The 23453-nt window shown below is 40.4% G+C and overlaps 1 protein-coding gene across 3 annotated transcripts in view; it reads left to right on the top strand.

The window, feature by feature from the left end:
* rngtt (RNA guanylyltransferase and 5'-phosphatase) overlaps positions 1 to 23453 on the top strand; it is a 170265-nt gene that overhangs the window by 21560 nt on the left and 125252 nt on the right. For all 3 annotated transcript variants that reach the window (XM_007905080.2, XM_007905079.2, XM_042333592.1), the window contains exons 8-10: positions 1593 to 1694; positions 11189 to 11324; positions 13915 to 13986. In XM_007905080.2, the coding sequence (XP_007903271.1) occupies positions 1593 to 1694; positions 11189 to 11324; positions 13915 to 13986 (310 nt within the window). The remainder of the gene's footprint in view (positions 1 to 1592; positions 1695 to 11188; positions 11325 to 13914; positions 13987 to 23453) is intronic.

Here is a 23453-nt window from a genome sequence, read left to right as displayed (position 1 = left end):
TGGGAAAGGTTATTTAAAACGCACATTGCAAGTTAGTACCTTTGGAGTAAATATCTTCATTTTTTTACAGGTTGTTTCCAGGCTCATGGAGGCCCACAGTTTCAGGTCTTCTCTTTCCTCTGCAACTCTGGTGACATATTATGGGGGTGACCCATGTGCATCCAATAGTGGCTTCCTTGACTTCAATGGGAGACAGTAATTCGGACTGGCAGAGGGTTGATCTGCCACCGTGTAACCTCAGAAAGAACCACTACTGGCTGAGTGGGCAGCTCTTTACCTCCCCTCCCACTCTTCTAGATTGGCTACTTTGGATCAACATCCAGGCTGCTCTGAGTCACCAGTTCCCATTGCAGTTACTGGAGCTGCTTTAGGGCCATGCAGTCTGCCCTGTAATATACATCACTGCAGTGACTGTAGAGGAATGTGGAAAATTAACTGTATAAGTGCATATTTACTGAAAGGTACTGTACATCGGGGTTCTTGAGCTCATAGTCGAGGATGACATTGGTGCAGCACTGCATTGTTGGAGGTGCTATCCTTCAGATGAGATGTTAAATCCAGGTCCTGTTGTTTCTTAAGTTGGGCTTTAAAAACCCCATGGCACTATTTGAAAAGAGAAGCGAGTTTCTCCAGGTCTCCTGACCAACAATCACAGATTTTTAAATAAATTGTTCATGGCTATTTGGTATGTACACATTGGCTGTCATTTTCACCTACAAACACAGAATAACTATACAAAAAAATGTAAAGCAATTTGAGGTGTTTTGACATAGTGTGCTATATCAAATGCAAACGTATTAGATATTGTAATATACACATTGGACAGGCCATGCCTTGCACACATAGCATCCTCTCCACCCTGCCTTTTACTTAATTATTGTTTTCCTTAAGCTTGTTGGAAGGGAAGAATTACACCTGTATTTTGTGGTTCAGTGGTTAGAGCACTCGCCTTGCAAGCGAGAGACCTGGGTTCGATTCCTGGCAGGGCGAAACGTTGGGCAAGTTTCCTTACTCCACACACCTCTGTTTATCTAGCAGTAAGTAGGAATCTGGTTGTTAGTCGATTGGTGGATCGCTTTTCTGGGAGTGATAATTCTTTCAAACAAAAATAATAATAATAAATTGGTCACTCAATCCACAAATGTTTGAGGGACACTGCTGTGTGCAATTGGCTCCCGCGTTTGTCCACAAAATATACAGTCAATTCACTTTAAAGTGAAGCACTTTGAGACGTCTTGAAGACATGATAAGGTGCTATATCAAATGCAAGGAATATTATTATTATGTATTTTATTTTAGTGAGAAAACGTAGGCCCAGAAGCTTAGTATACTGCATGTCATTGAAATGAAAACTTTCCCTGAAACTAATTAAAGCAGAATAGAAAATATAAATTGTAATGTGATTGTGCTTTTTCTGTGCCCATTCTTGCAGATTTTCACAATTCATCAGTTTACAACAAAGGCCAGAAAATTGAGACCTTCTACCTCAGTTGTTTTTTCATACGAGTTGACCTTGATGACTGCTTAAGTTGCAAGATAAATATTTCATGTAGTTATTTGTGATGGTAAACTAATGGGATTTCTGTCAACAGGTCCGGATTTCCTGGAGCCCAGCCTGTTTCCATGGATAAGCAAAACATAAAATTTATTGACCAGAAGCCATACAAAGTCAGCTGGAAAGCAGATGGTACACGGTATGTAATAATAATAATAATAATAATCCTTGCATTTGATATAGCGCTTTTCACGTCGGGAGGACGTCCCAAAGCGCTTCACCGAACACACTGTAAAGTGAATTGACTGTACATTTGTGGGCAAGCGATATGTACAATATTTGCTGAAATATGTCTTTCTATCCCACTCCCTCAAAGTGATTTAAATTTAACATGTATTATTATGAATGTAAGATGTATTGGTAATTGTTCAGCTAGGGTCCCCTCCCCTTGAGAACCCATTGTGTTGGCTTGCAGGAAACATGAAATGTCCATGCCTCCAAGTCTCATTGATGAGTCAGACTGATGAACTATCAACAATTCTTTGGATTAATATGTGGTACATATATTATCACAATGTAATTAATGCCGGAAACCTATTGATATTGTGACCTGGCAGTGTGGTTTTGTTGCACTGAGGCACTGCCAGATCTCTCTGTGGATCTGAATTTGTTATCTGAGTTGAGCAATTGGAAAGGGAGAATATCAGGTGATGGCATTCTAATGCATCACCCAGCTGCTATCTCAGGAATCAAATTGGCGAACTTTGGGGATGGTTTGCATGTGTACTCAGCAGTCATACATGGCACAGAGAGAACAAATGTTGTGACGAAAAAATGGATATAGAAGTGCCCTGACATAACAGCAACAACAAATTACAGGAGGACGTATCAAGGCGTTGGCCAGTCAGGGATCCGCATCTGAGCTGGTGGTTGGGATCAGGAGGGTGGGGAGGGTAGAGGTAGGAGGGTGACCAAAGGCACAGTTGAAGAGGAGGGTCTTGAAGGAGGTAAGGGAGGGGCCGAGGCAGAGGGACTGTGGGATGGAGTCCGAGAGAGTGGGACAGAGAGGCTGAAGGCCCGCCCTCCAATGGTGGGGCGGGCAAAGCGGGGGCACTAGTATTGTTATTGTTTGCTGAAGTCAAATGCATAGCAACATCTGAAAGGGAATTCGATATATAGTTGAAGGAAAATAATATGAAAGGATTTGGAAATGGGATTACAACAACAATTTGCATTTATATAACACCCTTCATGCAGGGTAGTGTCTAGGAGCTCTGCACAATTGTGAGACTGAAAACAGATGGAGAGAGATGTGGCCATAGGTGTGATCGAAAAGGTAAGTCTTAATGTATTTAAAGATAGATAAAGAAGGTGGAGGGATTGAGGCAGGTTGTTCCAGAGGTTCGGGATTAGTGACTTGAAGACATATCCTCCTTGAAGGATTAGGGAGCAAGTACCAAAAGAGATGTGACCAGGCAAATTGCTTCCTTACGTGTCACAAAAATTCCATGATTCCATGTGCCTGTTTGAGCAGTCTAAATGCATGTTAAATTGAGAAAATAACATTGACTTACAATGTTTGGCACAAGTCTTTGTTGCTCTTTACTTTAGGAATTTTGTGTGCTTGATATTGCATTAATAATGATGTATGTAAACATTGTCCCTTCATTTTGAGGTACTGTAGTTTTCTTTCTATATATTTGCAACTCTTTGAGATGCTATCCAGCATGAAGGGTGCTATATAAAGAGAAGTTGTTGATGAGAAGGTGTATAGTCAGGGAGGAGGGAGTGTTTTGAATTAAAAATCAAGTTGCAAATGTTGTCTTTTCCTGAACCAGCAACAAGCCAGAACTCATTCTTAGCTACCGGAGGATCCCCTCCTCCTGCAATGAAATCCATTTGATGCTTTTATATTTTATATATGCAGTTTAGTTCCAGTGCAGGAACTAGAATCAGCACAGGTTTGATCGACTGAAATACTTCATCCTGAGCTGTAATTTATGATTAAAACAGTAAGGCTATGAGCATGGAAGCAAGACAGGATTGACTGAAACTCCATTTTTATGAAACCTTGTTATCCAGGACTTATTTAATGTTAACAATTATGTCAAGATACTTAGAAGACAGGAGTTAATACTGCTCTAATTTGATTGCTAGAAGATTTAGTTTTTTTTAAAAAAGCTGCTGATGCAGAACAAAATTTGGCACACCTGGAGTTTTTGATTTATGCGAAAATGCATTTGGCCATCAACCAGACAGTTTCTTGTAATTGCTCTGCTTGTGCAGTGATTTTAAATGTAAATGAATTGTTGTTGTATTTTGGCCAACATGTCTTATTGTTTAAATTGTATGATCAATTAGTAGTTGGAAATGATCAAGTACTCCTAATTTTATACCAAAAGTTTCACTGTTTGGCCATCTGTTTTACAATTTAATTTGCACAGCCTTTTACTTTGCTGGCAGAAATATGACATTAAGTCGCAGTGTAAAATAATGCATGTTTGTCAACTTCTACAGTCCTATTGACAAAAAAAACTGTCACTACACATTTGCTTGCTCGGGAGGTTGTTAAAATCCCATAGCGCTACTCAAAAAGAGAAGGCAGTTTCTCCCAGTATCCTGGCCAACAATCCCCCCCACCCAAAAAATTGGTCATTCATTTCATGACTGTTTGTGGGCATTGCTATGTGCATTTGAACTGCCTTCTTTGCCCCAATTATAGTAACTTCACAGTAAATCCTGTGAAGCACGTGGAGACATCCTCCCACCATGAAAAGTGCTATACCAAATCTAAAGACTATTATTAATAAATTTGCTGCAGCCAGTGCAGCTTCGCTTGCAACCAAAAGATCCAATATGGAATGTAGATTGTCACATGGATCGACACACAGACAGACATTTTGTCTTTATTAGTATGATAGATTATTATATAAAATGATATACATAAGGGGAGGGGCTAAACCTCAGCCCCGGGTGAGGCCCCAACTTGAGCCCAAGGCTTCACCCTCCTCGGCTAGTCGCTGCTAGACCATGGTGCGAAGGAACCTGGAAACCCGACGGCCTTACTGACCCAACAGTCACCCATTACTGGCCCAACTCTGATATGGCACCACACAGCCTGGGGCTGCCCAGGAGCAGCAGGGAGTCGAACAGCAACACCACTCGAGGCAACTTCCACCTCACCGCTGCTATCTTGTTCCAATCGCTTGGCTTTATCTGAGTGGGTGCGTGCTGCATACCTACGTGCTCTGTGACGCATGCTGCCACAGCGCCACTGGGATTCGGCACGGCCACCAGGTGCAACTGCAGCGCAAAACTGCCATACATATGTGATGAGCTTTTATCCTAACTCATTAATAGGAGATAGGAGATCCCCAAAAACAAGTATGCCCATAACACTCCCAGATACTCATAATTTTCTGATGAGGTATAAATCATGTCTCTATGTTAATCAATTATTGAGATCTTGGCTGATACACACACAGACATTGTCGTTTTATTAGTATAGATAGAAAAAGAAGTGGAAGAAGATGTATGAATAAAATAGCATGAATGAGGGTGGGATCCACATATTTGGAGAAGTGTACTCCACGACTGTAGATGATGCCAATGGGGACAGGGGGAGAGAGGAGGGTGTATGTAGATGGTGACACAGAGGAGAGGCCAAGGATGGAACCTGGAGGAATACCTCAAATGATCATGCAGGGACAGGAAGAGAAGCAGTTTCCTTTGACATATCCTTATACAGTTCATATAAACCCCATTAGCTTTTTGAGTGACTGTTCACTGATTAAATGATTTATAGAATTATAGCTATTCTGATAAACCGGTCGGGCATTCCTGATTGTGTAATGGATGGAGCTATAGCTTACGGCCCAAGGCCTTGCTGGTTTGAATCCCGTTACGTGCTGAGCTTGCTGGGCTCAGCTGCAGTTACATGCAAAGGCTATATTAGCCTCAGCTTTTCCAAGGTGGGGGAGGGTCAAACTAGCCAATGTTCCATCTTGTCCATCTTCAGCGTCCATAGTTAGGCATGTGTGTGCAGTCAGATGGGGAGAGATCAGGCTCGGCGATGGTGCTCTCTACAGTCGAGTGATCTACTGAGGCTCACTACCAAGGCTCACAAATGAATAATGTCCACTTGGAGGAGGGGTAGTAACTGAGGCCAATCAACACCCCCGCAAGAAGAGGCCAGACCAAGATCAGAGAACCATGTGCCTGTGGGAAAAAGTAGTGAAAAAAATTGGATCCGCTAAATTTATAAATTAGAATAAAAACAGTGAGGCATTAATTTATTTGAACTGAGTTTTTTTTTGACAGAAGCTAAGTTTACCTTTGGAAATGGTGGAATCAACTGGCTGGAGATTTACAGTGAACTATTTATTTTCTTTATTGCATTCATTACTTTATTTGAAGGCTCAATTATAGCAGGAAAAGCAATTTTATAAGAATTATTGATACTTGTGTGAGAGAAATGGAGGATTCTTTATTAAAAAATGCAATTTACTTGAAATTGTGCATTTTAAATTGACTTGAATACTCGTATGTTCTCCCAATACAAATATATGCAGTTATAATGTGTTAAGCATTTATAAAGAAATTTCTCGTCCCAGTATTGCATAGCAATACTGTTTTCTCTGTGTGACCATGAGTGACCCATTACATTGGATCCCATTCATTCATCAACTGCTTTGTCACTGCTCGTGATACATAGCTAATTCTTAAACTAATGGGATAATTAATTTTCATTTGAATGCCCATTTCTTGCCAAAATGCACCTCACCACTGTTCATCCTTTGGTTGAGATGTTAAAACTGAGGTCCCACCTGTCTATTCAGGTAGACATTAAAATTCCCATTGCACTATTCAAAAGAGAAGGGAAATTTCTTCCCCGTGTCTTGGCTGACATTTCCCTGGATAATATTGATCATTCACTTTAAGGCTAATTGAGGGACATTGCTGGGAGCAAATTGGCTGCAGTACTTGCTTTCAAAATATATAGTTGCAGCACTTTACAGTAGACATGAAATGTACTATATCAAATACAATGCTTTTTTAACCATGCATTCCTACCAGAACAATTTTAAAAAGTTCACTGGGTCTTTTAAATTCATTTCTATTCATTTTCAAATTCTTATGCAGTCCAGAATCAGGACAACTGATTTGCCTGGATTCCTCGTTTGGGAATCTTATAATCTAGCAGGGCTTTACAAGATAGTTTCTGATGTATGGCACTGTTTACTGTGTCGGTACTTTCAGGAACAGGAACAGAATTTGATTTCAGCTAATGAGTCTTAAGATAGCTGGGTGATGGGAAATATGGTTCATTGGCTAACTTTATTTACAAATGAAGCAAATTGATTAGATCTGATGATTTGATTTGGATCTTATAACACCTTTTGTAAGCTGACAGCTTGTGTTTGATACCTTCAGAAAAGTTTCCATCCCAGATTTCTCAGGTAAGTGGGGTCTCCTTCAAGTTGAACTGGCTCCAAGGTGACAGGGTTGGCTATAGCATGTCAGAATCAAGCCTATCCTCTGTGGCAGTCTCATTAGACTAGTTCCTGAGCCAGACAGGTCCGCATCAGGGCACTGCTGATTACAGCACAACCAACCTGACTCATTGGCAGGGCTTGGAAGAACAGACCAGTCACTGGGGTCAGCGACTCTTCCCACTCAGTTCTTGTTAACTCTGCAAGTCAAAGCTCTAACCGGTAGAGTGGGGGTACGGTTGTTTAGAGCTAACCAGCTCAGATGCAAACCCTTAGCTGTACAGCACCTTGGGGTATCCTTCCGATGTGAAACGCGCTATACAAATGTAATTTGTTGTTGTTGGTCCTTAGCTGAACATGCAGCGGGAAAGCTTGTATTTCTGTGCTCTCTAAATGTGAATTTAGCTGGTTAAACTCCAGCAGTACCCCCAACCCTTAGTCTCGGATCTGTGAGTCTTGCCTTTTGCCAGCCTGCGCCTCATACTTTCTGGAATTCGGTAAGCGGGATGCTCCTTTCCAGGGAGAGAGTCCATTCCAATAAACCTCTCTGGAATTTCCTTGTTTAGGAGGGATGTATGGAATTCTGCTTGATTGTATACTCTTTAGGATGCTGATGGGTTTCTGCATATGTCAGACGCCCGTTGACCACCCCACCCAAAAAAAATCTAGGCTGACACTCTCATGCAGTGCCATGGGTTTGTTGTGTTATTGATGGTTATTATTAGTGTAGTTCTTGTGGTGAGATTTTAAACTGAGGTCCTGACTGTTCAGGTGGACGTTAAAGATCCCATATCACTATCCAATAGAAAGGAGTTGTTCCCAATGTTTTGCCCAATGATGTCTCAATTAAAATTGATCATTTATTTCATGGTTGTTTGTGGGACATCGTTGTGTGCAATAGGCTGCTGCATTTGCCCACAAATATTCAGTTACTACACTTAACAGTGAATCCTGTGAAGTGCTTTGAGATGTCTCACAATCTGAATGGTGCTATATCAAATGTAAGGATAATTATTATTATTTGAGTTTGTGACTAGAGGGCATTAATTTAAGATAATTAGTAAGGGAAGATTAGGATGATATGTTTTAGAGTTAGGATGTGGATTGATTGTCACGCAATATGTAGTGGTCGAGGCAGGAACCATATAGTTTTTCAACAAGGAACAAAATAGATTTCTAAGGAGGAGTAATATGCAGGAATATAGGGAAAAGGCTAATAAATGGGACCACAGGATTGTTCTTTCAAAGAGCCAGCACACACGATAAGCCGAGTGGCCTTCTGTCCTGTAAGTATTTTTCCTTTTTCCAGCACTTTAGGATGTCCTCCTGATGTGTGAGGTGCCATAGTAAATTTATTGTGTGGTTCTTGAAGCTATACGGTACAGGGTGTTAGCACTACAAGCAGCCAATATTCCGTTAATTCTTTAAGAATAAAGTGTCTGATTTTTAGCACACAATTAGACGGGTATAAATTTACATGCCAAATTTCACCTGTGGTGTATTTTGGGGCGGAGGGGATGTCACATAAGATCACTAATTGGTATCTTAACAAGCATATGCAGCAACAGGAATTACTAATTAGATTTCATGAGTGAATTTGAACTGTTTCCTGACGCTGAAATTGTTTAGATTATTTCTCGCCCAAAATAAAATCTTGCCTAAATTGGTTGAGTCCAGACTGTGTGCTCTTCAAACTCTTGTTGTAATTTTGGGATTTGTGCAATATATGCATTGTATAACATTCAAAATGCTGTAATATAGAAAGTAGACAATGTTTTTGGAAGCTGATGCAGTGTTTTGGATAGACTATGTATTTTCAACCTTTATCTTAATTTACAGACAGATTGTCAGTGGTGCTGCCAAATGCATTTGTGATTCATGTTTAAGGTCATTAGTCTTAACATATTTTAGAAAAAATGGAAAGGCACTTAAGCATAAATAATTAGTGAATAATTCAGTTACTTCCATGGCACTGTCAGAACTTTGAAAAGAGACCAGGGAGTGAGCGATGTATGATTTTTGCACCTGTTACTACTGCCTTAGTGCAAAATCAGGTGGCTTCAGGGTTGTTGTGTTGTCTGAGCCTCCATTTATGCTGCATTTGCTAGACAATGGATGCCAAAACAGTGGAACATAAACACAGCATTAAAGTTAAATGGCACAATGATGATAAATGTCTGTCAGAAAATTGTATTTGAAAAACCTTTTAGTGGAAATCATTATATAAATACTATAAATTATGTATTTAAATTGCGTCAGTTGGAATAACATTCAAAGTCTGATAGGTTTTGAATACTGCAAGCCACGTTATAAGGCTTTAAAACCAAAACAATTTTGGCTCCCAAGAACAATTATGAATATAATTCATTGATTTTATGAATAATTGTGAAGGAAAAAATCTGTTATAGCTCGACATTTCTACAGCACTGACTATTTAGGGCAGATGGCTTTTTACCATATTTAGGCCAAATTATTTTCAAGTCTGGATTAACACTATACATGTTACTTTTCTTATTCTGTCTCCAGCTGCTTTTCCATGTCTATATGATCATTTTTTAGCAGGAGATCGCGTGTGCTGTGGGCTTCTTCACGATTGCAGGCAATGGTGGTCTGTGTCACCCGAGGCAATTAAATGGTTTATTGTGGGGGAATGGTTCCCAGATTTTCTTTTGCTGTTTTCTTCTTAATATCCTTCCAGAAATATAATTAGAATCAAAATCTATGTGGAATAATTGATAATAAGACAGTAATATCTTGTAAGCTCATTTACTGCTTCAGCCCCTCTTGGTCTTTGTCCAAAGCTTTGCCTATGACTGAGCAGATGGTGGCATAAGCAGGGGAATCAGTCTCCTCCCCTTTGTGTCAAACTGCTCGTGGGGTAGGGTCTCTTCTTGTATAAGTCTCCAGGAAGAAGTGCACTTTTCCAGCTTTTTGGTAGTTGTTGATCATTACTGCTCTTGTTTTGATTGCAGATGGATTACGAACATATTTGTGATGCTATGGATAACGCATCCCACCTTCTTGTTACTAACAGTCAGAGTTGTATTTGCACATAGTGCAAGGATGTTGAGAGATGATCTCAATAGGGAGCCATGGTCCTTCTGGCCGCCTGTACCACTGCGTCAATGCAAAAAAACTATTTATTTATGCGATAATGACAGAAGGGATGTGGAAGTGTGCCGCTGTAGCTGCTGTCTCTTCAGAACTTGATAAGGAAGGATATGTTTTATTTTGAGTTGACTCTTTGACATTTTGCTATATGCATTTGTCTTGGTAGTTTTCTCTATTTTTTTGTTCTTTTACAGTCTTCTTTTGTCTTGGTTTCTTTCAGGCTCTTCATGATGTTTGATATGTGGGAAAACTGGTGTATAGATTGTGATGTGCTGGTGCGTTTGAGTATTAAAAAAATGGAGTCCAGCAAGATTGGTTCATGTTTGTTTCTGGCCTTGGGAACTGTTGTACTTGGAGTTAGTAAAAAGGTATTGAAGTTAGCTGCTTTGGGGCATTGTCCTGACGTGAAAGACACTATATAAATGTACATTTGTCATTTTTATTGTATTGGACTGAACCAGTCCAATACATTTACAAATTTACATTTATATAGTGCCTTTAGGGGAGTTGCAACTTTGCAAAACCAATTTCCTCAGTGAAATAATGTTGCTACGGGCAAACTAGCAATCATGAACATTGAGCTTTAGGTATTTTATATTTAGGCAGTGGCCTGTTTAGATAGTGTCAGTGATCTCCATGAGAAATAATTTTATTTGTGGTAAATGATTCTCCTTCTAGATTGATGTTATTTAATAGAAATATTTTAGGATGATGTAAACTGCAACTTCTCCCCTAGATTCCACCTTCTTAATACCTTCCTTTACCTTTTTAATACCTTCCTTTACTATTTTAATGCCTTCCTATACCCCTCTGTCTCAGCTCTTGTATGTCTTTAAATCCTGCTTAAAAATCTATCTCTTTGACTATGGTCTTTTTCCCCTCAACCACCATGCTTGGCATCTAACCTAGTCTTTGGGAAGTGCTCTCAAGACGTTATCCTATGTGAAGTGCCCTATATAAATGCAAGTTGTTGTATTGTCTACCACACTTGAGTGTTTAGAATTTTTTTTAAAAAAATGGTGGCTTCTGGGTTAGCGAATAGTGGTAAAGCAGAAATTCATTTAAAACCTTTATGTTGTGTATGTTATAGGTATATGATGCTTATTGACGGCAGAAATGAAGTTTACATGATTGACCGAGACAATTCAGTTTTTGAACTAGCAAACCTCGAGTTCCCTTTTCGGAAGGATCTTCGAATTCATTTGACCAGCACCCTGCTGGATGGGGTAAGGTTAATTATTTATCTCAAATTCAACCCGAACCCTTCACCTCCATTCCACTTTTACTTAAAAGTAAAAATTATTTTAATTTGCTCCAAAATCCTGTTCAATCTGAAAATTTCATTTGAATTTTCCATGTACTTAATTTTTTTTGCTGTATTGCATTAGAAATATATATATATACACACACACTGTGTAAAGGAACTTTGAACCATGACTATTGCAAACAGAGTTCCCCTGGAATATCAAACAAATTTAATTAGAGCAAAGCATTTACAATTGACTTCTTATGTGAAAGGAAATTATATTGAATTATAATGAGAAATTTGAGTCATTGGAATAGGAAAAATGTCAAGAGTCGGTGAGAATCTGCCTCAATGAAAATAGCTGGTTCATTTTGAACCAATGGCAAAGAGAGGGTTGCAGTTGTGTGGGAAACCTATGGTCACCACCAATATCGCTTCCCCATATTCTAAATGGGCTTTACCCATGCAGTTCAGCTCTTGATTACATAATAATTCTTCCATTTGATATACTTCTGCCATACATCTCAAAGCTCTTTGCAGGATTTACTGTAAAATGTAGTGATTGCAAAGCTTTGTTAAAACATCCCAGCAGTTAAACGGCAATGTCAATTATTGCTTCAAATTTAATGCATTTAATCATTCCTCAGGAACTCTTTTCCAAGCTTGGAAATTAATGTCATCTTTGTATGCATATGTTACATGTTTTCCAAAACATCTGTGCATAATCTTTTACTTATGTTCAATAAATAGTAAATGTGCATGAAAATTAAGCCGCCACTTGGAAAAAGGAGTGTTTTTTTACTCTGACTTTTGCTAGTCGAGTTGATGTGCTCTGACAATTGTGCAGTGGTAAAGAACAAACTTTTTAATTGCCGTGAAGTACACAGTGCAGTTCAGCTCTTGATGGTTATTTGTGGAGATGCCAAAGTTAAGCACAAATAGAAAAATTGGAACATCAACAAGATCAATATAGTGATCTTTCAATTTGTGTGGAGTGTAAACGTGCTTTAGGTCTTGGTTGGCATGTTATTTGAAAAGGCCAGTGGTAATATGAACAACAGTTGAAAACCAGGTGGATAGAACGTTGGATCAGTTAATTTCTAAAAATCACTACGTGTGTTTGTAATGAATGCACTAGATGCAATACAGCATATTTTCCAATAGGTACAAATAAGTTATTTCTTAGTGGAAGAATTTATTCTTTTAAGTTGACTTTATTTTTTATATTGACTTTTTTTTATTAATTCTGGTTTAAGTCCAGTAAAACTCATTTAAGTTTTATCTTTATAAATTGAATAATCGTCTAAGTCATACATGTACCTGATTCCCATTCAGTTACCAAAAAACAATTAGATTTCTTTGCACTAGTTGTATTTTATAAATCAGATAAATAGCTAAATCGTAATGGTTTCTTGGTCCCCAATACATTCTAAAATCATCTCCTAACTCCTAACGGCATTACCATACTTACCAGTTGCAAAGGATCGCAGGAAGTGAAGTCTTGACCCATTGGTGCATGGGCGCTTACCCACTATATTAAGTAGGCTTACTCTGCATGGATTATTGATTAACTTGTATGTTATACGACTTATGTAAGTTTGCTTGTAACTCAAAATTCATGCAAGTCAGATCGAATATAGTTCCGTCTGATATGACTTATGTGAGTTTTAATGTATACAAATTTTTTTTGTATACACTAAACTTTTTTGTATGCAACTTTTTTTTAAAGTTGTTTACTTATAAGATATAAGAAGGGAAACCCTCTTTAGCCTTTTGATTTTGTTCTTCCAGAATACCAACTTTACCGTCCTATTACGGTATCAAGCTGTTTCTTCAGTGTTTTGGTTTCATCAACCCTTCCTGATATTTCATTCAAGTTGTTGAATAGCTTTTGTGTGTTAAAATAAATATAATTACAATATTCCTGATATCTGTCCTAAAAATAGTCTTTCATAACCCTAAACTCTTGACCTTATGCTTTGTGTTAAAATATTGTCTGGATTCACTTTCTCCAGTCTATGAAGCATTCCATATACACTAAAAGATACCCCGAGATATCTTTTCAAGGCTGAATAGCCACGTCTTATCCAATCATTAGATTTCTCTTGATAGATAAAACTGGAATGTGTTGACGAAAATGGAATGTGTTCTAAGGAAAACTGATTTATAATAAACCTGACCTGTTCCAATACCAGCTAACTGGTTGTCCAACATCTAATAAGTGAATCATTGAGGAAACATGGTACAATTTGTTGAAATGAATAGTACAATCTGTAGATGGTTGAAAATTTTAAATTTTAGTTTCATTAATGTTATTTATAATCTGTTGTAAGACTGCCATTTGCAGCTCCTATTATCACAGCCTTGGGACTCCCTCCTGATGTGAAAGCTTTACAAATGTAATTTTGTATTGCATTATCTATGGCTCTTAGCAAATCACCGTTCTTTGTATTTTCTAATGCTATTTCCTTCTTTCTGTTGTTCAGTGAAAGAAAGGGAAAGAATAGCACCCCTTGAGTTACATTTTGAAAATTTAAAAAAATTGCTCATGAGCTTTTCTTTTTTGCCAGGAAATGATCATTGACAAAGTAAATGGACAAGCTGTTCCTCGATACTTGATATACGACATAGTGAAATTTAGTGTAAGTACTGTGGTTTTATTTTTCTTTGAATGTATTATTTTGACTGTTCGTGTGACCGGTTAGAAAGATCTCAAACAAGATCCATGCAATATGTTGATTTATTGGCATCGGTACTCAATGGCCTTCTTTTCTTCAACACATTTTCCAAAATCATTTTCCCAGCCCTTGTTGCGAGTTCTTCAGATCCATTTATTTATTGTGAGAACAGGATGCAACCGAGAAAAATCATTGAGTCACACCACCAGGACCTTTGCCCAACTCCCTTACAACTGCCTTCTGCACCCACATCTTAAGACGATTTTATTTGGGTGAGTGAAGTTCGGCCCTACTCACCCTTAAATTGAATTAGACCGATACAAGTTCTTCACCTGAACAAAGGTTGTCCCTGCAGACAACCCTTTTCCCTACCCCCACTCCAAAGCTCTCATTTTTATATACTTTGCAGAGCAAATCATCTCAAATTTTCAGTCTGTCCATATTCTAAATCATTGAAATATTATCTGTTAAATTATGTCCTGATATTTTCTCCTGGAATGTTTACCCTGGTACCTTAGCCATATAGTCACAACTTTTACCCTCTATTGCTGTATGAATGCTAGAGTCCTCTCTTAATCTGATAAAACAACTATCCTTACATTGATTCTGTCTAGAAAGCTGTTTATACAAACATTTTATGTTTGTGAAGTTATGTGTTTTATTTGAATGGAGGCACTTTTTCAAAAAGCCAGTCAGAGCAGTCTTGTATAAAATGCTAAGTTCTCCTCCTCCTTCCCACACCCCCTCTCCCAATAACCAACACATTCAGAAGTTGTGGAGTTTGGGGATACTCCTTCATCCGTTATTGTGAACATGAAGTTGATTCTCTAAATGTATCAGTTATCTCCATCAACAACAACAAATTATATTTGTATAGCATCTTTCATGTCAGGAAGATGTGCCAAAGCTCTGGACAGTCAGGGATCCGCAACTGAGCTGATGATTGGGATCAAGAGGGGTGGAGGGCAGTGAGGGTAGGGTTATGAGGGTGACTGAAGGCACGGTCGAAGAGGAAGTTATTGAAACGGGTCTTGAGGGAGTCAGGGGATGGTGCGCAGTGGAACGACTGTGGGATGGAGTTCCAGAGGGTAGAGGCAGAGAGGCTGAAGGCCCGCCCACCAGTGGTGGGGCTTGTAAGGTGGGGGACATGAAGAAGGCCGGAGCCCGATGAGCAGAGGGAGCAGACATGTTGATAGGGGATTAGGAGGTCACAGAGGTAGGGAGGAGCAAGGCTGTGGAGGGCTTTGAAGGTGAGAACCAGGATCTTGAACTGTAACCTCTGAGGGATATTCAAATATTACTATTATCATCTGATAGGATGGGATTTGAGATTACCTTCACCTTCAAATCTCTCTATGTTCTCGCCCCATCTTACGTCTGCAACCTTCTACATCCCTGCTTTTTTCACTGATTGGCTTCATGATCTCCGCTTCTTCTGCTCCACCATTGGTTGTCGAGTTTTCAGCCATTCTGCCCATGCCATTTATACTGAGTCCCTCTAATTCTCTCTCTCTCTCTCTCTCTCTGTCTGTCTCTCTCTCTGTCTGTCTGTCTGCCTGCCTGTCTGTCTCTCTCTCTGCCAATCACTCTTGTGCGTCTATGGTGATTGCATACGAATGAGTGAGTGCAGACCATCCCAGAAAATATAAGGGCTATTTCGGGGGCGAGTGGGGGGGGAGGGAATAATATTTGGAAGGAAACTTTTTTATCTGATTGAGTAGCCCTCAAAAAGAAAGATGCTTTGGTTAAAAATCAGGACAAATGTGGCTTTAATGGTATTTGGTCAAATATTATTTAATGCTGCAGTTTCCATTCATTGCCACAGGAGGGAGCTTTTATCTTTTCTTTGGAGCCTCTAGTTTGAAAACTCAGCATTGCCACAAATACTACAAATACATTTTTGGTCTGAAACAAAACAAAAATTCTCGCTCTTTCAAACCTCTCTATTAGCATAATTGTTAGGCAGAACAATTATTTTCTGAATTGATAATTTGGCACTTGAATTATGTAATGTATTCGAATTAATTAAAAGGGCACCATTTTCAAAAATGTTCAGCAATTTTGTTTCAAGTAAACAAAGAAGCTTCCTCACTTTCATTGTGATGGAAATCACATACACATGATGTGCTGATGTATGCCTCTTTTGATCTGATTCACACTGCAGCATTGGATATTTGAAAACAAACAAAGAAAAGCTTACCGGCATATTTTCTAGAAAGTGGTCAGTCTTTTGGGGGAAAAATGAGAACATTTCAATGCACCAGATATTTCTGTTTTGGAATTTCCATTGTTTTTAATACTTTCCGTATCAATATTTAAAGTTTGCGAACGTTCTAAATGCACATGTAGTACAGGAGAGCCCTTTTAGGAGGCACCTCTAATGTGGGTTCTCTTACAACTCAGTTGCGTTGTGGACATTTTCTTTCCCAACAGTCCAGCACCCCAGTTCACGACATCCAGATCTGTTGGCGCACTTCAAATATCATTTAAATTTCCATTGTTACACTTCCGTTTCCATCATTGCCCATCACCCCAGTTCTTGCCACTCTCCACTGACTGGCTGCCCTGTTGCAGAATGGATTGATTTCAAAATCCTTACTGACTTCCAAATTTCTTTACTCCCTGGCACCTCCCTATCTCTCCAATCTGCTCACTCCCCACTCTGTTACCTACTGCCTTCGCTCAGCTGGCGTAGGTGTTGTACTCGTCCCTCTTCCCCTCCACTCCACAATTGACGAATGTGCTTTGCCTCAATATGCCCCAAATTCCTGAAATTCCTTGCCTCAATCCCTCCGTTTTACCAACTCTTTCCCTTCTTCTGATAACACCTGAAGACTTTCTTCTTCAACCATGCCTTTAGTCCCCTTCCTTCCCTTTCCATCAAACCACAATGTTATTTGTCGCTCCGCCGCAGCTTGTGTGAAGGAAACTATATGAATGCAAGTTATTTTTGCGGTGATGGAATTTGAAACACAATGATATGTTTTGAAGTACAATGTGCACTGATGCCAGTCAGTCTTGTTCAACCCTCAACTGTCCTTTCTCCCCCACATCCATGCCATGACCTACTTTGCCTCTCCCCACCTACGCAACATTGCCCGACTCTGCCACTGACTCACCCTTCAGGCCGTCGAAAACCTCATACATGCCTTCATTACATCCAGGCTCAACTATGCCAACGTCCTGCTTGTCAGCCTTCCCAATTCTTCCCTCCACAAGCTGCAGATCATCCAGAACTCTGCAGCTGGTGTCCTCTCCCACACCAGACTCCGAGATCCTATCACACCCACCCTCGCCTGGCTCCACTGGTTCCCCATCCCTCAGAGGATCGAGTTCAAAATTCTCGTCCTCACCTTCAAGGCCTTCCATGGCCTTGCTCCCTCCTACCGCTCCGACCTGCTAACCCCTTGTCAACGTGTCCGCTCTCTCTGCTCAGCAGGCTCCGGCCTGCTCCATGTCCCCCAGCCCGGTCCGCCTACCATTGGGGTAGAGCCTTCAGCCTCTCTACCCCCACCCTATGGAATTCCATCCCACGTTCATCCCTCCCTGTGAGCATGAGAAGGAAAACTCCGGGGAGGACAGCCATGATGCAGACCAAGGCACCGTGGAGCAGAAGGCTGTCCAAAGGTGGGAGGAATAGAATAGTAATGTAGTAATGATAGGGGATTCAATAGTTGGGGCATGAACGAGAGTCCCGAAGGGTGTGTTGCCTTCCTAGTGCCAGGGTAAGGGATATCTCGAGTTGGCTGGAGAGGAATTTGGAAAGGGAGGGGGCAGATGCAGTTGTCGTGGTCCATGTTGGGACAAACGACGTAGGTAAGAATAGGGAGGAGGTCCTGCAGAGGGTGTTTCAGGAGTTAGGAGCTAAATTAAAAGACAGGACCTCGAGGATTATGGATTATTACCTGAGCCATGTGCAAATTGGAGTAGGGAGAAACAGATTAGGAAAGTTAACATGTGGCTAAAGGATTGGTGTGGGAAAGAAGGGTTCCATTTCATGGGACACTGGCACCAGTACTGAGACAGGAAGGAGCTGTACTGATGGGACGGGTTCCAACTGAACTGGAATGGAACCAGTGTCCTAGTGGAAAGCGGAAATAGGGCTGTGGCAAAGGCTTTAAAGTAATAAAATGGGGGGAGGGATCAGATGGAAATGACTTAAACCCAAATATAAAGGAAACGGGAGATGAGAGTATAGGTCAAGACAAAACTAAGGAATAAGAACATAAACTGTCAGGAAATTAATACAATTATAGAACAAAAGTGTGAAACGATTGTCAAAAATAAAGTGAGAGGAACAACTAATAAAAACAAATTAAACTGTCTGAACATCAATCTACACAACATCCGGAATAAATCAGGAAAGCTGGAGACAATAATTTGTAGTAAGGAACCAGATATAGTAGGTTTACTGAAACATGGCTACAGAAAGAACAGTACTGGCAATTAAACATTGCAGGGTATAACATATTTAGAAAGGATAGAGACGGGGAAAAAGGGCAGTGGAGTAGCTGTACTCATTAGGGATAACATCATGACATTAGAAAAAAGGGACATAGCCAACGGTAAGATAGAAATAGAATCTGTGTGGATAGAGATAAAAGATAAGGGATCAATCACACAAGTAGGGTTACTCTACAGACCACCTAAAGATGAAGAAATATGCAAACAAATTAGGGAAATGAGTAAAAGACACAGAATAATAATCATAGAGGATTTCAACTACCCCCAAATAAATTGGCTAGAAGAGGTAGGTAAAGGGGATAAGGGAATGGAGCTCCTTCAGTGTGTACAAGACTTCTTTCTTACCCAGCATGTAAGAGGCCCAACGAGGAAAGAATCACTGCTGGATTTAGTAATGGGAAATGAATCAGAGCAGATAAGAAAAGTAAGAGTAGGGGGACATCGAGGCAATAGTGATCATAACTTAATACGGTTTAAGATAAAGATTGAGAAGGACATGAGTATGACAAAGACCAGGGTAATAGATTGGAAAAAAGCTGATTTTGAGGGAATGAGACTGGAACTTGGGAAAATAAACTGGAAAACAATATCGGCAAACAAAAAGATAGAGCAGCAGTGGGAAACATTTAAAACGGTGATCAATAGAGTCCAGGAGAAATATATCCTGCTAAAAAACAAGATAAAGCTAAACAGTAATGAGACACCATGACATAAGGGCAAATTTGAGACAGAGGAAAGAGGCGTTCACTAAGTGCGTAAACAAATGAGAAAATGACAAAAAAGAATATGAAGACGTTAGGAAAGAATTCAAGAAAAAATGAGGAAGGCAAAGAGGAACTATTAAATTATCAAGGAATATAAAAAGAAATAGGAAAATACTCTACAGACGTATAAATGACAAAAGAAAAATCAAAATAGGAATAGGGCCACTAAGGGATGGACAAGATAAGCTCACAGACAACGAAATGGCAGAAATATTGAATAATTGCCTTGCCTCAGTATTTACCAGGGAGACGGATCAGGTGGACATGACAGAAGAAAAAGAGATCAAAACTGATATAAATACATTTAAACATAAAAAGAGGGGGAGATAATCGATCAACTAATCAAACTCGGAGGATAAAAGCCCTGGTCCGGATGGATTGCATCTGCTTATATTAAAAGAATCTAGGGAAGAGATAGCAGAGGTACTATTACATATATATAATAATTCATTAGAAAAGGGCCAGAGGACTGGAGGATAGCTAATGTTATACCTAAATTTAAAAAGGAAGATAAAACAAGCCCAGGGAACTATAGACCTGTCAGCTTAACATCGGTGGTAGGGCAGATAATGGAATCCTTATTGAAAGAGATAATAGAAAAACATCTAGAAACTGAAAATATAATAAAGAATAGTCAGCACAGATTTCAAAAAGGAAGATCATGCTTGACCAACCTCATTGAATTCTTTGAAGAGGTACCAGAAAGAGTAGACAACGGTAATGCAGTAGATGTAATATAGTTGGATTTCCAAAACTCGTTCGATAAGGTACCGCATAGCATAATAGACTAATGAATAAGATCAGAGCATGTGGAGTCAGAATGGATAGCAAGCTGGCTACAAAACAGAAAACAGAGAGTAGCGGTAAAGGGTAGCCACTCAGACTGGCAGGGGGTGGGCAGTGGTGTTCCACAAGGATCGGTATTGGGACCAAATTGGGGGAGTAGTTAATGCATAGGAGGACTGCAACAAATTACAGCAAGATATTAATAAACTTGCTGATTGGGCATTGAATTTCATTATAGATAAGTGTGAGGTGGCACATTTTGGCAGAAGGCATAAGGAGGTCACATACTGCCTGGAAAATAAGAATTTAAATGGGGTAGAGGAGCAAAGGGATCTAGGGGTACAGATACATAAATCGCTAAATATGTCGACGCAGGTTAATAACGCCTTTAAAAAAAGCAAACCAAGCGTTGGGTTTCATTTCTAGAGGGATAGAAATGAAAAACAGGGAAGTTATGCTAAACTTGTATGGAACCTTGGTTAGACCACACTTGGAGAACTGTGTACAGTTCTGGTCCCCATATTATAGAAAGGATATAGAGGCATTGGAGAAGGTGCAAAGGAGATTTACAAGGATAATACCGCAACTGTGAGGTTATACCTATCAGGAAAGGCTGAAGAAGCTTGGACTCTTTTCTCTTGAAAGGAGAAGGATGAGGGGTGACCTAATAGAGGTCTTTAAAATTATGAAAGGTTTTGGTAGGGTAGATATAGAGAAGATGTTTCCACATACGAGGGACCAAAATCAGGAGCCTTAAATATAAAATAGTCACCAATAAATCAAATAGGGAAGTCAGAAGAAACTTCTTTACCCAGAGAGTGGTGGGATTGTGGAACTTGCTACCACAAGGGGTAGTTGAGGCAAATAGTTTAGATGCCTTTAAGGGAAGCTAGATAAGTACATGAGGGAGAAAAGAATAGAAGGTTATGCTGATAGGCTTAGTTGAGGAAGGGCAGGAGGAGGCTCATGTGGAGCATAAACACTGGCATACACCAGCTGGGCCAGATGGCCTGTTTCTGTGCTGTATGTTCTATGTAATTCCCTTTGCCTTGCTCCCTCCCTTGCCTCCTTCAAGGCATGCTTCAAGACCCTCCTCTTTGACTGTGTGTTCGGCATTCTCTCTGCCCTCCACCCTTCCTGATCCCAACCTCCCCCACTCCGGTCCTAATCCCTGACTGTTCAGCGCCTTGGGACGTCCTCCTGACGTGAAAGCGCTTTACAATGGTAATCTTGTATTGTATTTTGTATTGATGGAGAGATGGGCAACATAATAGGAGCTTGTGACGTCACCAGTGCTGTGATCAGTAACATCATGGTGCTGAAGCACTTAGTAGCGACCATTCTTAATCGCCCCCCTATTATAAGGTGAGCTCGAATTTTATGGACCCTATAATGGACTTATCATGTATCAATGAATCACAGTGTTATTGTGTTGTAGTAGAAAACCTAAGATGCTATTTGATTGATTATATCTTATCAATTGTACCTTCATTTATCCTCTAGTAGACTGCAACTAGACTATTTTAAGTGATGCTGAATTAAGTACTTGTAAATTAAATTACCTTTGTGAATTGAGTTGGTCTGCGGTGGAGCAGGCTCGATGGACTTTCTGTTCTAAAATGCCAAGAAACAGTGTCTCATTTAAAATGAGGTAAAATGCCGTTTAAAATACGGAAGTTTAGTCATTTAAGCAAATAAAAATCACAATGAAGTGTATTGTGTTACAGTTGTGTATTAAGTCGCTCTCCTATTATAAGTTGACTATAGAAATGCAATAAGTCAAATGTTCCCCATTAATGATGACAATATCCTTGAAGGTGTGAATTAGAAGCTTAATTTTCAGTAACAAAATATAAAATACACATGTTGTATGGAACTTCTAAACTGCTATCTCTGGATTTATTTAGAAGATTTTCACTGGTCAGCTGACTGAATGAAATTCATGAAATGCATCAAACCAGACTTCAGAGTGTGTGTTGGGATACTACTGGAGTTCAACAATACAATATTACATTTGTATAGCATCTTTCACATCGGGATGATATCCCAAGGTGCTGGACAGTTAGGGATTTAGACCCACGCAGGGGGTTAGGATAAGGGAAGGTGGAGGGCAGCAAGGGTAGTAGGGTCGCTGAAGGCGCTGTCGAAGAGGAGTATCTTGAGATGTGCCTTGATGGAGGCAAGGGAGGGAACCAGGTGAAGGGACTGTATGATGGAGTTCCAAAGGGTGAGGGCAGAGATGGTGCAGACCCAACCGCCGATGGTGGGGCGGGCTGGACAGGGACGTGGAGCAAGCCGCAGCCTGCTGAGTGGAGGGAGCGGACAGATTGATATGGGAGTAACAGGTCACAGAGGTAGAAAGGAGCAAAGCCGTAGAGGGCCTTGTAGGTGAGGACGAGGATTTTGAACTTTTATGGGAGATGTGGAACTCGGCAATGGTGGGGTGATAGGGTCACGGAGCCTGCTAAGGGAGAGGACACGAGCAGCAGGGTTCTGGATCTGCAGCGTGAAAAGTTGTCAGTTGACCTGCACTTTTGAGGGTCTATGAATGGACATGAATTAGCTGCCTTTCACAGATAGAAGTTGTTCATAAAATTGTATTGGAGTCCTGTCCACAGCACAGAGACAGCGCTTCTCAAAGTCACAAACGACATTCTCTCTATCTGTGACCAGGGCTCCCTCTGCCTCCTCGTCCTCCTGGATCTCTCTTCCATGTTCGACACAGTCGAACATGCCATCCTCCTCCATCCTCCTGTCCCTCATCTACCTCAGTGGGGCCGCACTTGCATGGTTCAAGTCCTACTTAACAACCGCCTCCATTTCATCTCAGCAAATGGTTTCTCCTCCCACCCCCGCCCGGTCACCTGCAGGGTACCCCAGGGCTCCATCCTTGGCCCTCGTCTTTTCCTTATCTATATGCACCCTCTGGGCAATGTCATCTGCAGACTGCAGGTATGCCACTTAGTAATAATAATAATAATCCTTGCATTTGATATAACGCTTTTCACGTCTTCTCACATGTACGCAGATGACACACAAATCTACTTTACCTCCTCCAGTACCAACTCCAGGTCCAGCAATGTTCTATCAGCTTGTCTGGCAGACATCAGTGCCTGGATTAGTGCAATCTTCCTGCAACTGAATTTGGACAAAATGGAAGCCATACTCCATTGGCTCCTGTCAACATCTTCACTCCTGCAGATCTAAACTCCTCAACCTCCCTGGGCTCTCCCTCAGACTCACCGAACCGAGGTGTCCGGTTCGACCCCCAGCTGTGTGTCCTCCCCACATCCGGTCCCTGACTAGGACCTCCTTCTTCCACCTTTGCCACATTGTCTGCCTATGACTATACCTTATCCCAAATGCAGAAAAAATACTCCTGCATGCGTTTGTTACCTCCCGCTTGGATTACTCCAA

Source organism: Callorhinchus milii, unplaced genomic scaffold (genome assembly GCF_018977255.1).
Source record: "Callorhinchus milii isolate IMCB2004 unplaced genomic scaffold, IMCB_Cmil_1.0 Scaffold3, whole genome shotgun sequence".
NCBI lineage: Eukaryota > Metazoa > Chordata > Chondrichthyes > Chimaeriformes > Callorhinchidae > Callorhinchus > Callorhinchus milii.
This window is presented reverse-complemented; position numbering and strand designations above follow the sequence as displayed.